At 42.7% G+C, this 15,836-nt stretch overlaps 1 protein-coding gene across 8 annotated transcripts in view; it reads left to right on the top strand.

The window, feature by feature from the left end:
- The window catches only part of MFSD8 (major facilitator superfamily domain containing 8), a 39,914-nt gene that overhangs the window by 22,277 nt on the left and 1,801 nt on the right, over positions 1-15,836 (top strand). For all 8 annotated transcript variants that reach the window (XR_008890873.1, XM_056563604.1, XM_056563592.1 and 5 more), the window contains 9 exons: positions 306-427; positions 1,788-1,873; positions 6,932-6,975; positions 11,469-11,709; positions 11,811-11,924; positions 12,011-12,155; positions 12,250-12,308; positions 13,895-14,000; positions 15,565-15,699. Coding sequence is in view for 7 of the 8 variants with exons in the window: in XM_056563604.1 (XP_056419579.1) it covers positions 339-427; positions 1,788-1,873; positions 6,932-6,975; positions 11,469-11,709; positions 11,811-11,924; positions 12,011-12,155; positions 12,250-12,308; positions 13,895-14,000; positions 15,565-15,699 (1,019 nt within the window). In the remaining variant the exon portion in view is untranslated. The remainder of the gene's footprint in view (positions 1-305; positions 428-1,787; positions 1,874-6,931; positions 6,976-11,468; positions 11,710-11,810; positions 11,925-12,010; positions 12,156-12,249; positions 12,309-13,894; positions 14,001-15,564; positions 15,700-15,836) is intronic.

A 15,836-nucleotide genomic window follows, 5' to 3' on the forward strand; every position in this document is an offset into this window, starting at 1 on the left:
GACTGAATAATTAATTATTTTTAAAATTAGAAAAGAAAAAAGATTTTGTTTTGCATTTTGTTTTTTAACCATTGATCAAATGTATTGAGACCAGCAATGTTCTATTGCGAACTGGAAGAAGAAGGAGGAGGGAAAAAAAAAAAAAAGTATTACTGGTGTTTTAACATGAGTAAAGGAGAGGAACGCTAGTTGCACATCTATGTTTTGTATTAGTAAGAATTTGTGATGTGTGTCATTAGAACACCCCTTCTTTTGGTTCTGTTCTTTCTTCTCATACATGTTTTCTTAATAATCTGTCCCCTCAGAAAAAAGTGCAGTGCTGACATCAATCATCCTATATGGTGAAATATTCAGTGGTAGACACCATGACTTCAGTGACGGGGGATGATGATGAGTGCTCACCTTTGTTGCGATCCTCAGATACAGGGTAAGACCAAAACATTCAAAATGAAAGCAAGATTTTTTAGCGGTGCTTGTAGGCCTGGAGCAGTTTCCCACATTGGACTTTTTGCTGACTTTTGCACCTATTTTTCGGCACATGAAAGTTTGTTTTCCAAACATACAGAAGCCTGACATTTCTCTGGGAAATTTAAACACACAACAGAGTTAGAATATGGGAATTTAAGAAAGAAAAAGTAAATTTTGGGCACATAAGTATTTTAAAACTGCTGGATAGAGATTTTTGATACAGGGAATAGTTTACAATGCGCCAAATAAACCACAACACACTCCACTTTCAAGAGTCAAGCTGCCGAGACCAGCAGAAAACAGTTGACTCTACTAGACTGTACCCCCCCACAATTTTATGTACCCCCCACAATTTCATGGCACTGAGAATTTATTGGACCAAGTCTGTAATATTTTGGCTTTCTGTTCTGGTGCACCGAGTGTACTGAAATGGGAAAATAAGAGTGTTATAAATGGCTAAATTGCTCCCTATATTTATGCAGTTTGCATTTCACATTTCCACACTTCTTCCTGGCCCAAAGATCCCAAAGAATAATGTACCAAAACTATATTATTATTGTATTTTCCATTATACGGCCTTTTTTTATTTTTATTTTTTTTTTTTATACTGTTGCTAAATTATTAACCTGATTTTACTAGTTTTTTTTGTATCTTAAATTACAAGTATCTTATCATACATTCTGGGGAGAATATATTACTGTATGTATTTCCGACTTTTCTGCTGGGTTACGTCATGATCCACACCTTTTGAAAAGTGGTCAGGGTTTCAGGTAAAAGGATGTGGGACTTCCATGGCCCAGCACATTTACTCTAATTTGCACTGGTAAATGGAGTAAATTATAGTGAAAATCTATTTCTGCTCAAAGCTAAAGTAGATTTGTATGCTTACCACTTGGGCAGGCACAAAAGTGCCAAGTTTGAGAGGCCTATCTGGCATTAGCATGATTTTATATAAGACTGGCATATAAATTTATAAATATAATTGTAAACGGGATGAGTATTTAACTCAGGGAGAGTTCACCACTCCTGGTGTGACGGAGCTTTCAAGGGCCACTAAGCACTCCGCGGGCATTCTGGGTAGGGGAATATGCAAATCAGCTCATTACATCACCTTTTCAGGCGATGTTCCCTGGTATCAGCTTAGCTCCAGTTACGGAATAACTGGACTGGAGCTAAGCTGATACCAGGGAACATTGCCTGAAAAGGTGATGTAATTAGCTGATTTGCATATTCCACTAAATATAATTGTGATATTATTGCTACATTGCAAACAGACTGCTCTTTTATCAGTGCTTTTTATTTTATTTTATTTTTTGCAGCTCGATTGTGGAAACACAACAAGACCATAAAAATAGATGGTGGTCCATCAGAGTTATGTACCTTACCATGTTCCTCAGTAGTGTAGGTGAGTACTTCTTTCCTAACTTCCAACCGAAATATCTATAGCATTTTTAATACAACAGTATCAGGATTGTGGTGCAGGGTGATATCGTAATACATTTATTATAAACTGCGTGCAAAAAGGAAAAAAATAAATTACAGTAGTTTAGCTTGCTGGATGTTTTTTCACTTTTCAAAGGTTGAGACAGTTAGAGTACCTGATTTTTAATCCTCCCAGTTCACTCTCCCCATCATGATAAATAGAGATGAGCGAACTTACAGTAAATTTGATTCGTCACGAACTTCTCGGCTCAGAAGTTGATGACTTTTTTCCTGCATAAATTAGTTCAGCTTTCAGGTGCTCCGGTGGGCTGGAAAAGGTGGATACAGTCATAGGAGACTCTTTCCTAGGAATGTATCCACCTTTTCCAGCCCACCAGAGCACCTGAAGGCTGAACTAATTTACGCAGGATAAGTCATCAACTGCCGAGAAGTTCGTGCCAAATCGAATTTACTGTAAGTTCGCTCATCTCTAATGATAAACCACCCCCTGCCTTTTATTTCTATAATTTTTTTTTTTTTAGTTTTCTACCTCGGTATTGTGCAGGGGAGAACTTCCTTACTTTAGGGTACGTTCAGATGAGCGGATCCACAGCGTATTTTACGCTGCAGATCGGCCGCTGAAGGACCTCTACAGGGTGCCTTTAGATGTGCCTGCTCGGAGTGGCAATTTGCCGCTGTGAGCAGACACACTGCAGCGATGTGAGAGTTGCCGCACATGCGCGGTGTACTCGCACACATCGTGGTCGCGCTCCCTGAGCTAGGCAGAGAGCAGCCGCATTGTGTGAGTGTGGCTCGCATATCGCAGTGTGTCTGCTCGTAGTGGTGGATTGCCGCTCCGAGCAGGCACCCATGAAGGCAGCATACAATGGTCCTTCAGCGGCGTATACGCAGAGTAATACGCGCCGGGGATCCGCTCGTGTGAACCTACCCTTATGCCAGGTTCACACGGCAGATTGTCTGCACGGAAACTCTTGTGCTGGCATGACATGACTACGGAATCCACAGAAGGAATGGACATTTTTTTTTTCTGCGGACACGCCGTGTGCACAGCGCAGCAAAATTCCATTGAATCCAATCCAATGGGACTCTGCTGCTGCAGAATTCTGTATGGAAATTCTGCTGTGTGAATATAGCCTTACTCTGCTAGGCTGCTCTGAACACACAGCCCACAGCAGTTCAGTATGTGCAGCGTTGGGTGTGTTCCTTTTTGAGCTCCTCAGGACATCCGGGGGCGGAGCGGGTGTTCCATCGGCCCTTTCCCGGGGGGTGTGGCAGCCTCCTGGGAAGGGCTTTCCTGTGTGGAGTCCCGGGCCTCCACCTCCCGTTCTTCCAGGCTGGCGGGGGGTGGAGAGCACACAGTGACAGCCATTATTCCGGCTGGTGGGAGAAGATCAAGCAGAGTCTGCAGTAATGCAGGCTCTGCTTCCCAGGCGACGGGTGCCAGCCAGAGATTCAGTGGTGGAAGGAAGGCAAGAAGAAAAAGCTTGAAGTTGTGGCCTGAGAGAGGGCCCAAAGAGTCCAGCTCCACCTACTCCTCCCGCATATAGGCAAGGAGCTGTATATGGCAAGAGAGGATCTGCGTGTGGCTCAGAATCTGGCGAACACTGGATCCAAAAAGAACAGGCCAGAGCTAAAGAAAAGGATCACAGCCCTGAAAAATGAGATTACAAAGCTGGAGGAGAGCAGAGATCCTGGAGGGGAGCGGTCTCTTCTGGGAGAAGCTGGAGAATGATGACCGATTTGCCGCCATGAAATACCCAGGTAAGATGAAAGTGGAGGTGGATGATGGGGAGAGTAGTGGCAGTGAAGAAAGTGAGGATGGCTGTGATGGTGTAAAGGAGGAGGAAGATGATGTTGTGCCTGTAGCTCCATGTGACCCCATGACCACCCAGGACAGCTATATTGAGCCGGCACAGGTGGTGCTTCCGCTAAGCGATAGTGAAGAGGAGGATGTGGAGAGTGAGGCTGGGGGATTGCTGAGGGCTATAGTGATGCAGGAATCCCCAGCCCACCTCAGAATTTTACTTTTGGAGTTGACCTGTGTGAGGATGTGGCGGTAAAGCGCAGGTCAAAGAGGCAGAAGATCCAAGAATCCATACAATGTGTTTTGTCCTTTCCAGCAGTCTGGGCCAGCTGTGAAGCTGGTTCAGGCTGATGGGCCCCCCAGACTGCCAGACCCCGTTTCTGTGGTGGAACCGAGCCAGCATGGGGGGTACAGCATAGCGTCAGAAAAGGCTGTGGGCGCAATAGATGTGAAGCCCACCCATCCTGTTGGTAGGGAGGGGCAGGATGGGCTCATGGTGGCCAGCTCTGGCACCGCCCCAGAGTTTTGCCACTGTGAGCTCGGGGGGGCGGTTCCCCAAGTACTGTGGGCATTACCGGCGCTGCAGGGCACTCCCCTGTGAGGCGGGGGGGAGAGTGTGGGCGCCGGTGGCAGAGGGTGTTGGATCCGTGTACTCGGGGGGCAGTCCTCCGAGTATAGTGTGTTCTGCGGGCGTTGCTGGGCACTCCATTGTGAGGGGGGGAGTGTCCAGGTGCTGACATCATCCGCAGAGCCCCTGCGATCAGGCAAAGCAGATGCTTGCACTGTAAGAGGAGCTGGGGTGCGCCCGGTGGGGCAGCCCCAGACTCGGGGAGTAACATCTGTCATGGAGGAGAAGCCATCGGCGTCGACCCCAGCAGCAGCTAAGCCAGCACAAAAGACTAAACTGAAGCCAGCTGTACTAAAAGTCCCAGCCAGCCCAGAATCTATTAGTCAGAATAGAGTGTAGGACGTGAGATTGATGGGTGTAGTAGTGTATGTGGGAGTGTCAGTGGCGTGAATGTTGGTGGGAGTGGTAGTGGTATGAATGGGAAGTCTAGTATGGATGGAAATAAAGAGGATGACAGTAGTGGTGTGAATGGTGGTATTAGTGGGTCTGGTCTGGAATCACCCCCGGTAGTGACTGCTCCCAGGAGCTATGCCAATGTCGCTGCCGGGAGTTCAGGGGGTCCCCGTTTTCGTCCGGCTCTGGAGGCCATTTGCAACAGCAAAAGGGAAAGAGAGAAAGAAGAGGCTAGAGCCCTCTGTTCCTTGTACTGTGGACCAGGTCCAAAACGGAAGCCTGACTTTGGAACACAGTGCTCTCTGCTGACATCTCTGTCCATTTTAGGAACTGTCCAGAGCAGCATATGTTTGCTATGGGGATTTTCTCCTAATCTGGACAGTTCTTAAAATGGACAGAGCTGTCAGCAGAGAGCACTGTGCTCGTGATGTCATCAGAGAGCTCTTTGTTCCAAAAAGAAAGGAATTTCCTCTGTAGTATTCAGCAGCTAATAAGTACTGGAAGGATTAAGATTTTTTTTAATAGAAGTCATTTACAAATCTGTTTAACTTTCTGGCACCAGTTGATTAAAAAAAAAAAGTTTTCCACCGGAGTACCACTTTAAGGTAAAGTACCGTAATTTTGGCCTGGGATAGTGTATATATGTTAGGGTGAGTATAGGGTCAGTTTCATGAAGGGATAGCGATAGGGTTAGATGTAAGGTTGATAGGGAAAGGAATTTAACTTATATTTTATCAGGATTGCCATCCTTCTTTCTGGTGATGGGGCCCCAAGTGGAGCCGGTGTTTGCCCGTCCTGTAGCGATTCCGCCCCTCACGTACTGAATTGCCCGTCCTGTAGCAATTATTCCCCCCCCCATATCACTATTCACTCCCTGCGGCCCCGCATTAAGTTTAAAAACGCAGGGCAGCCGGGACATAGCGCACGACGGGACGTCACCCCGTGCGTGCGCCCATGGAAACAAAGGCGCCGAGGACCAGAGGATAGAGAAGGAGGAAGACGCGCGCTGGCCAGCTTGGTAAGTGACCAGCGGCACGTCATCTTCGGTGCTCCGACCACCGATCCCGAGACCTACTTCTATAGCCGGAGCGGTGGTCGGAGCACTGAAGTGGGCAGTACACAGGCATACAGCCTCCAGCCATACACTGTATATGGCTGGAGGCTGTATGTCTGTGGGGGAACACTGCCTACATCAGTGGTCTTCAACCTGTGGACCTCCACATGTTGCAAAACTACAACTCCCAGCATGCCCGGACAGCCGTTGGCTGTCCGGGCATGCTGGGAGTTGTAGTTTTGCAACATCTAGAGGTTGGCAGGTTGAAGACCACTGGTCTGCCTAATGTGGGAGAACACTGCCTGCCTAATGTGGGGGAACACTGCCTGCCTAATGTGGGGGAACACTGCCATTGTTGCGAAAATGACATGTGAGTGGCACTTGCCAAGGTAAAGCCGCACATTTCTGAACTGGTCTCTGAAAGACAACAGCAGACGTCACACTGATGCTGTTGCAGTAAATATTCATTATGTTTTTGTGTGAAAATCATGTTTTCATGGTTTTGTTCTTCTTAATGGTTTTGTTCATTTTGTGCACCTATGTATAAATATATACTTAAATATATACCTCCTATGTTTTGAATTTGAAAAAATCATATAGGGGTTCGGTGAATGTGCATATGAAACTGGTGGGGTTCAGTACCTCCAACAAGGTTAAGAACCACTGCTCTAGTGTTTGTGAACCAGAGTGCCACAAGCTGTTGCAAAACTACAACACCCCTGCCTTTGGCTGCCCAGGCTTGCTGGGAGTTGTAGTTTTGCAACAACTGAAGGTACCCTGGTTGGAAAACTCTGCTCTTCAGTCTAGCTCTGCTCGAAAGGAAAGTTATCTGAAATATTCGGCTCTATACACTGTGCTGAGGTCCCACCTGACTTTTGTCTCTGCCAGGCAGCTGCATGAGACAATCTGCTAGCAGGACTGCAGGCAGGACAAGAGGGAGCACCCCTGTTGGCCAAACTTATAGGGGTTAATTTAACATAAAGTTACAAAATGTTATTAAGAGGTATATTAGAAAAGTAATTCAAATATTAATGAAACATCATTGAAGGCTTTCTATTATTTTAGAATTCCTGCTTTTATTCAGAATATTTTGTAAAGTAACACTATTCTTCTTCCTTTTTTTTTTTATATATGAAAAAAGGGTTTTCAATTGTGGTGACATCAATTTGGCCATATCTCCAAAAGGTTAGTTTTGCTAATTGTAGCTATTTACTGTCTGTGTTATAAAATAATACTGAAACCTTGTAGTTTTTGCTTATGATCACTAAGCTTAACCCCTTCCCGCAAATAGACCTGTATGAACGTCCATTTTTCCTGTCCTGCCATTTTGAATGGACGTTCATACATGTCCAATACATTTTCTATCACCGTGTCCTGTGGCTGTTCTGAACAGCTGACCTATGTTACTATGCATCTGGGGACCAATCAGAATGGTCCCCTGCTGCTGATCATTGCATCTTGCGGGGTTTGCAGCGATTCAGGGCTGATCGGGTCTCTGGTGACCCGATAGCCCGGAAAATAGGGATGATCGGAGCTGTCAGAGACAGTCCAATCATCCTGAGGGATAGGAGCGAGGTGGAAGGGGTGCCACCTCCTCCTATCCCCTGCCATTGATCTGTTAGGACTAACTGACCTGCCAAAGGCTGTCTGGGCATGCTGGGAGTTGTAGTTTTGCAACATCTGGAGGGCTACAGTTTGGACACTACTACACAGTTCTCCTCCAGTTGTTGCATAACTACAACTCCCAACATGTCCTTCGGCTGTCTGCGCATGTGGGAAGTTGTAGTTTTGCAACAACTGGAGGCACACTGGTTGGGAAACACTGCGTTAAGTAACAAACTCTGTGTTTTGCAACCAGTGTGCCTCCAGCTGTTGTATAACCACAACCCCCAGCATGCACAGACAGCTAAAGGGCATGCTGGGAGTGTAAGTAGTATGCCTCCAGCTGTTGCATAAGACCCAGCATGCCCTTCAGCTGTCAATGCATGCTGAGAGTTGTAGTTTTTGCAACAGCTGTAGGCACATTGGCTGCAAAACACTGAGTTTGTTACCTAACTCAGTGTTTTCGCAACCAGTGTGCCTCCAGCTGTTGCAAACTACAACTCCTAGCATAAGCTGATAGACCATACATACTGGGAGTTGTAGTTTTGCAACAGCTGGAGACACATACGTTGCGAAAACACTGAGTTAGGTAACAAACTCAGTGTTTTGCAACCAGTGTGCCTCCAGCTGTTGCATAATTACAACCCCCAGTATGCACGGACAGCTAAAGGGCATGCTGGGTAGTGGTAGTTTTGCAACAGCTGGAGGTTTGCCCCCCATGTGAATGTACAGGGTACATTCACACGGGCGGGGGTTTACGGTGAGTTTCTCGCATCAAGTTTGAGATGCAGCAAATTTTCCGCCGTGTGAATGTACCCTAAAAACACTACACTACACTATAACACATAATAAAGGTGAAACACTACATATATATCTACCCCTGCACAGTCCCCCCGTAATAAAAATAAAAAATGTCTCGTATGACACCGTTTCCAAAACGGAGCCTCCAGCTGTTGCAAAACAACTCCCAGTATTGCCGGACAGCCATTGACTGTCCAGGCATGCTGGGAGTTTTGCAACAGCTGGAGGCACCCTGTTTGGGAAACACTGGCGTAGGCTATTTTTGGTATCCGAGGCAAGTCTAATTCTTGCATCCGGGTCCTCCCCTATTGCAAATCCCTTATTTAGGCCTCAAATGCGCATGGCGCTCTCTCACTTTGGAGCCCTTTCGCATTTCAAGGAAACAGTTTAGGGCCACATATGGGGTATCTCCGAACTCGGGAAAAACTGCCTAACAAATTTTGAGGGGCTTTTTCTCCTTTTACCCCTTATGAAAAGGTAAAGTTGGGGTCTACTCCAGCATGTTATTGTAAAAAAATAATTTCTAACCTGCTGGTTTTGCCCCATTCTTTTCATTTTCACAAGAGGTAAAAGGAAAAAAGACCCCCAAAATTTTGTAACGCAATTTCTTCTGAGTACGGAAATTCCCCATATGTGGGTGTAAAATGCTCTGTGACGCACAACAAGGCTCAGGAGTGAGAGCGCCATGTACATTTGAGGTGATTTGCACAGGGGTGGCAGATCGTTACAGCGGTTCTGACAAACGCAAAAAAAAAAAAAAAAAAAAAAAAAAAAAAAGCCCACATGTGACCCCATTTCGGAAACTTCACCCCTCACAGATGGTAAAAAGGGGTATAGTGAAGCTTAACACCCCACAGGTGTTTGACAAATTTCTGTTTAAGGTTGGACGTGGAAATTAAAATTTGTATTTTTTCACTAAAATGCTGGTGTTATCCCAAATTTTTCATTTTCACAAGGGGTAATACGAAAAAAAGCCCCCCAAAATTTGTAACACCATTTCTTCTGAGTATATAAATAACCCACGTGTGGACGTAAAGTGCTCAGTGGGCGAACTACAGGGCTCAGAAGAGAAGGAGCGCCATTGGGCTTTTAGGAGAGAGAATGTGTCTGGAATTGAAGGCCATGTGAGTTTACAAAGCCCCCATAGTGCCAGAACAGTGGATCCCCCCCACATGTAACCCCCATTTTGGAAACTACACCCCTCAAGGAATCTAAAAAGGGGTGCAGTGAGCATTTACACCTCACAGGTGTCTGACAGATTTTTTGAACAGTCGTCTGTAAAAATGAAAAATTTTATTTTTCATTTGCACAGCCCACTGTTCCAAATATCTGTCAAAGGCCAGTGGGGTGTAAATGCTCACTGCACCCCATATTACATTCCATGAGGGGTTTAGTTTCCAAAATGGGGTCACATGTGGGGGGTCCACTGTTCTGGCACCACGGGGGGCTTTGTAAACGCACATGGCCCCCAACTTCTATTCCAAATTCTCTCTCCAAAAGCCCAATGGCACTCCTTCTCTGAGTATTTTAGTTCGCCAGCAGAGCACTTTACATCCACATATGGGGTATTTCCACACTCAGAAGAAATACGGTAAAAAATTTGAGGGGGCATTTTCTCCTATTACCTCTTGTAAAACAATGGTAAATTTGGGGGGAAAAAACAGCATTTTAGTGGGGGAAAAAAAATTGTTCATTTACATATCCGACTTTAACGAAAAGTTGTCAAACACCTGTGGGGTGTTAATGCTCACTGTACGCCTTGTTACGATCCTTGAGGGGTGTAGTTTCCAAAATAGTATGCCATGTGTTTTTTTTTTTTTTTTAAGCCCGGTCACAGGGGATATGAAGTTTGTCGCTGCATTGTTACTTGACAGGAAGGATTACAGTGAAAGTTAACACCAGTATATAGACTCGGGCTATTCCTAATAGGTGATAATCACAGTTAACTTCTCCCACTCCTGCACAACGACCTCTGCACAGGTCAAAGAGCATGCCTAGAAAATTCTGCCATAAGTCATTGTACATCTTGACACATTAGTTTCTAATGCTTCTGCTTAAAAGCATAACGCTACTGCTGTTTAAAATAGCAGATCAGGCAAGATGGCTGAGCCCAAGATCACATACAGAAAATTGTTACAAAAATATTGGGAAAATAAAACCATATTATGAAAAAGAACAGTATGTGGTTTTAAAGAGGACTTGTGGCCAACCCTGCCCAAAAATTGCATTGTATTATTATTTAAAAGCATAGGGTACACTGATCACATACCTTTTTACAGTCTCTTGATATGCCTTCCCATTTTGGAGATATAAAGGTTTATAGCTTGTCTGACAATTCAGGTAATCCGTAAAAAGTTAGTGTAACTGTCGTCAACAAATTTTTTTTATATAATGTAGATAATACAATTATATGTATATTTGTGATATACATTGGTTAAAAAATGTGTATATTTATGGGTGAAAAAGTGCTGTCCCTGCAGCTATTGCATGTGAAAAGTCCAAATGCAGGAAGTGAGGACAGGACAATCAAGGCTCTGTGCAGGCTCCTGGCTTGTCAATCAAACTGCCGTAGCATGTCACAGATCCTCACTGCACAGAGCTCTGCTTGTCCACCCACACTTCCTGTATTTGGACTCATAGAGACACACAAGCAATAGCTACAGGGACAAAAATATAAAATTTTTTTAAATCAATGTATATTACAAATATACATATAATGGTATTATCTACGTTATATAAAATGGTTTTTGTTGATGACAGGTACACTTTAACCAGATTTGTAATTCACTTCTATTTTGAAATCTTAATCCTTCCAGTGTATATCAGCTGCTGTATACTACAGAGAAATTGTGAAGTTCTTTTCTGTCTGACAACAGTGCTCTCTGCTGACACCCCTGTCCGCATCAGGAACTGTCCAAATTACAATCAATTCCCCATAGCAAACCTCTTCTGCTCTGGACAGTTCTTGACACGGACAGAGGTGTCAGCAGAGAGCACTGTGGTCAGACGGAAAGGAAATTCAAAAAGAAAAATACTTCCTCTATAGTATACAGCAGCTGATAAGTACTGGAAGGGTTAAGATCTCTAAATCTAGGTAATTTACAAATCTGTTTAACTTTCTGGCACTAATTGATTTGAAAAAAAAAAAAAAAAAAATATATATATATTTCCACCGGAGTTGCCCATTTAAGTAAAATAAAGAGCTTGGCGATACATTCCGTTTAAATGTCATACTTATAATCCTATATTAATCTCTATGTATCATTTTTTTTTAGATTGACCCAAGTGCAGACACAAGCTTTCTTGGCTGGGTTATAGCTGCTTACAGCTTGGGACAAATGGTCGCTTCACCCTTGTTTGGTTTGTGGTCTAACCATAGGCCAAGAAGAGAGCCTCTTGCGGTGTCCATATCTATCCTGGTAGCAGCCAGCTGCCTCTATGCCTATGTCCATGTCCCTGCCTCACACAACAAGTATTACATGCTCCTTGCCCGAGCACTGATTGGTTTTGGATCAGGTATGTTATTCTAAGTTTTAATAAAGTGAAGCTTGCAGGGATGGGATTTGTAAGTTTTAAAGGGTTAAATTTGACCCTTCTACCTTTTATGTACACTTTAGGAAATGTAGCAGTTGTTCGATCATATGTCGCTGGTGCCACCTCCTTATCAGAAAGGACCAGTGCCATGGCTAACATCAGTGCTTTTCAAGCTCTTGGCTTTATCCTTGGTCCTGGTAGGTATGTTATTTTTGGTGTCATGGTAAGGTATTAGTAATGTAATATGAATAAAGGCATGAAGGAAAATAATTCTGATTTTCAGCATTCCAGGCTGCATTTACAGTAATTGGAGAAGTAGGAGTGACCTTCAAAGCCATTGACCTCCAAGTAAACATGTACACTGCACCATCACTTATGGGGGCTTTCCTTGGCATTGTGAACATTATTTTGATCTTTGCAATATTCAGGTAATTTTTATTTCCTCCAGTACCAGGATAGTCCAAGCGTTGGCTCACATCTGCCGCAAAACAAACATTTCTTATAAAGATTTATCTTTTGCAGAGAACATCAAGTTGATGATCATGGAAGGCACATAGGAAGTATAAACTATGAACCTGAAGGTAGGGGTGTGTGTATATATAATGTTATTTATTGTTCAGCCTACATAGCCAAGTGAACATGCATGTTAATAGATTCATATTCTGTAATTTAAAAAAAGTGCCCCGTCTCTGACATTTCAATGGGATGCAGCTTTCCAAAATAAGTTTTTTCTTGAATCTTTATGTAGAGGTTAAGAGCTGTGATCAGAAATGAGGGGAAGCTGTGGAACAAATACTATAACACGTTCCCTTTGTTTGTATCCAATAAAGTCCTATTGTATAAACTTTGTAATGACTGGACTAGGGTAAAGTGAAATAAATGTTGATGTTGTTTTTAGCAACAAGGGGGCAGACCTAAAATCCAGATCAGACTTGTTGGTGCCTGACATCAAACTGCGTTCTGGAGAATTTGGATGCCAAGTCAACACATTATACTCTTTGAGCATGAAAGCATATGCCGATGTGTTGAAATGAAGAAAAATAGACACCAGTAAGGATCTAAGTGACTATGACAAACTGTAAAATACTTGGTCAGATGATCTCCAAAACAGCAGGTCATGTAGGATGTTTCTGGTATGCAGTGGTTGGTACCCATAATGCATGGGCACCCAAAGTTCTTCGATTCATGTGGAGATCATGTGGTTCATTCTCACAGAGAACTATTAAGAAATACTGTAGCACAGATTGCTTTAAAATATGGACATCAGAACTGGACCATTGAGCAGTGGAAGAAGATGGCCTGGTCATATTAATCTTTTACATCAGTTAGCCTGATGGGTGTGTGGAAGTCATCTACCTGGGGAAGAGATGGCACCTAGATGGGAAGAAGGCTGGCAGAGGCAGCTTGATACTCCATGTTCTGCTGCGAAACCTTGAGTCCCGGCATTTATGTGGATGTTACTTGAATGAATACTACCTAAAGTTTGTTGCAGATCGAGTAAACCCTTTAATGGCAACGATATTTCCTATTGGCAGTAACTTCTTACAGAAAAAGAATGCGCCCTGCCACACAGCAAGAATTGTTCAAGAATGTTTTGAAAATGACACACAAGTACAAGGTGTTGACTTGGGCTTCCAAATTCTCAAGATCTCAATTTGATGTCTGGCATCAACAAGTGTGGTCCATGGAGGCCCCACCTATTAACTTACAGGACCTAAAAAATCAACTGCTAATATCTACCACAGGATACCTTCACTTCATTGGGCTTTGATGGCTATATTAGCTGCCATGGGGAACCTACACAATTGTTATGGCTGATGATTTATTAGTAATATCTTAGAGACGTGGTGGCATGTCACTAAACTGAAAGAGAGCAATTGGGCTATGGTTATAGATTACACAAGTCCCCTTAAGCTTTTACCAGTAGAGAGTAGGCCTGTTAACTCTAGGAGTGCCAGACTCTTACTAACATAGAGGGACATAAATCCATGAAGTAGTGCGATGATAGCCCACTACAATAGATCTGTGTCAGACTGAAAGGGCATTTGTGGGCCTAGTAGGGCCTTGTTGAGCACTGCCAAATTTGGTCTGTTTGGTTTTATATTATGGTTTTATTCCTTATTCTGTTAGCTTAATATGAACCGTTCTTTCACTTAATTTTTTATAGGTACTGATCCAGAAAAAGATAGTGAAGAGCCAGTTGACCAGATCGCAGTTGTCTCATCAAATATTCTGTTCTTCATCATTTTATTCATATTTGCCATTTTTGAGACGTATGTATTCACTATGGAAAACTGTAACTATTTGAATCCATTTTACAGCTATTGTACAAATAGATCATATGTACTAATAGGGGAAGATTTAGCAAGACCTGGGAAGAGAAAAAGTTGACCAGTTGCCCATAGCAACCAATAAGATCACTTATTTTTATTTTAGAGGCCTTTTTCAAAAATAAAAGCAGCAATTTTATTGGTTGCTATGGGCAGCTAGTCAGCTTTTCCCTTTCTACAGGTTTTGATACAGCTCCCCCATAACGTGCAGTAACATTATAAACTGTACACCTATTTTGTATGGATCCTGATTTGCAGAATGTCATCTAGAGATGTAAAACAAATTTTTCTGGTTTATCAACTGAATTATATACCCTGATGTTTTTGGGATCTTCATTTACACAAAGAGTTTTTTTTTTCTCCTTTTAACTTGTCTTTGGAAGTACACCTTAAGGTACCTTCCACAATAAAAAAAAGTGATTGTCTTCATTAGCTTTTGGCGTGGACAATGCCGATGTTAAAGTAATTGGCGCAGAATGACTTCAGTTCAGAATCTGCTGCATATTTTTTGCAGCTGATTTTGCTACCAGTTGAAGTTAATGGGGAGCAAAATCAGCTGCTCAACATATGCAGCAGATCCTGTACGTGTTAACGCAGCCTAAAAGAGGTTTTCCTACAAAGATACATATCACTGTAAAGTGATATATTATGGCAAATTAAACATACACTGCTCAGAAAAATAAAGGGAACACTAAGATAACACATCCTAGATCTGAATGAATGAACTAATCGTATGAAATACTTTCGTCTTTACATAGTGATAAATGCGCTGACAACAAAATCACACAAAAATTATCAATGGAAATCAAATTTATCAACCCATGGAGTCACACTACAGGCTGATCCAACTTTGATGTAATGCCCTTTTTTTGAGCAGTGTATTTCCAAAGTACAAGCACGTCTGAACATGTGAGAGATACGCAGTGCATTCAGAAAGTCTTCAGACACTTTTTATATGTGATATGAGAAGTGTCTGATCCTCTGGGACTAGTTTAAGATTAGGTAGCTAAGGATTAGCAAAGCTTCTCCACATACATTTATTGCCCCTAGATTTATAGTTGTATTGCTAAATAATTTGTCACCCATATGTGCTGGTAAGACACTTCTGGTCTGTGCAGGAATCACTGTGCTGCCAGTACTGGACACACTACATGGATATTTTAGGAAATCAAAAGTTCACTAGGTGGCACCATAATATGTAGTTAACAGCAATGTCTAGTCCCAGTTGATTTATTTATTTTTATTTCATTTCTAAATTGATAAGCACAAACAACAAGGATAAGTGTTGTGTGTGATCTAACAGAGTAAATATTTATTTGTGGGATAACCTATTTTAAATACTTCAGACTGTATGGCATAACATTGATGAAAATGTGTTAGCCGAGACCTAACCTACCTACCGCAATTGTCAACTCACTTATGGCATACATATGTTATCCCATTAGTCTGTAGCATAAAAAGTAAAATTTAAAACCCTTTCTCGTTAACCTGTTATGCATTTCTCTAGGATCTCTACCCCACTTACAATGGACATGTATGCATGGACCAGGTCACAGGCTGTATTTTACAATGGAATTATCTTGGCTGCCATTGGTGTTGAATCGGTTGTAGTGTTTATTACTGTGAAAATTATTTCTAAGAAGTAAGTTGTTGAAATGATACTTTTGTCAGAGCAAAAACTGTTACATATGTATATAAAATCTGAGACTCAGATACTTTTTGCTTTTGCCTGACTGCTTTCTTACTCTATCATTTATAACTTATTTGATTGTAGCCCTT

The sequence above is a fragment of the Hyla sarda genome, chromosome 1 (genome assembly GCF_029499605.1).
Source record: "Hyla sarda isolate aHylSar1 chromosome 1, aHylSar1.hap1, whole genome shotgun sequence".
NCBI classification, from domain to species: domain Eukaryota; kingdom Metazoa; phylum Chordata; class Amphibia; order Anura; family Hylidae; genus Hyla; species Hyla sarda.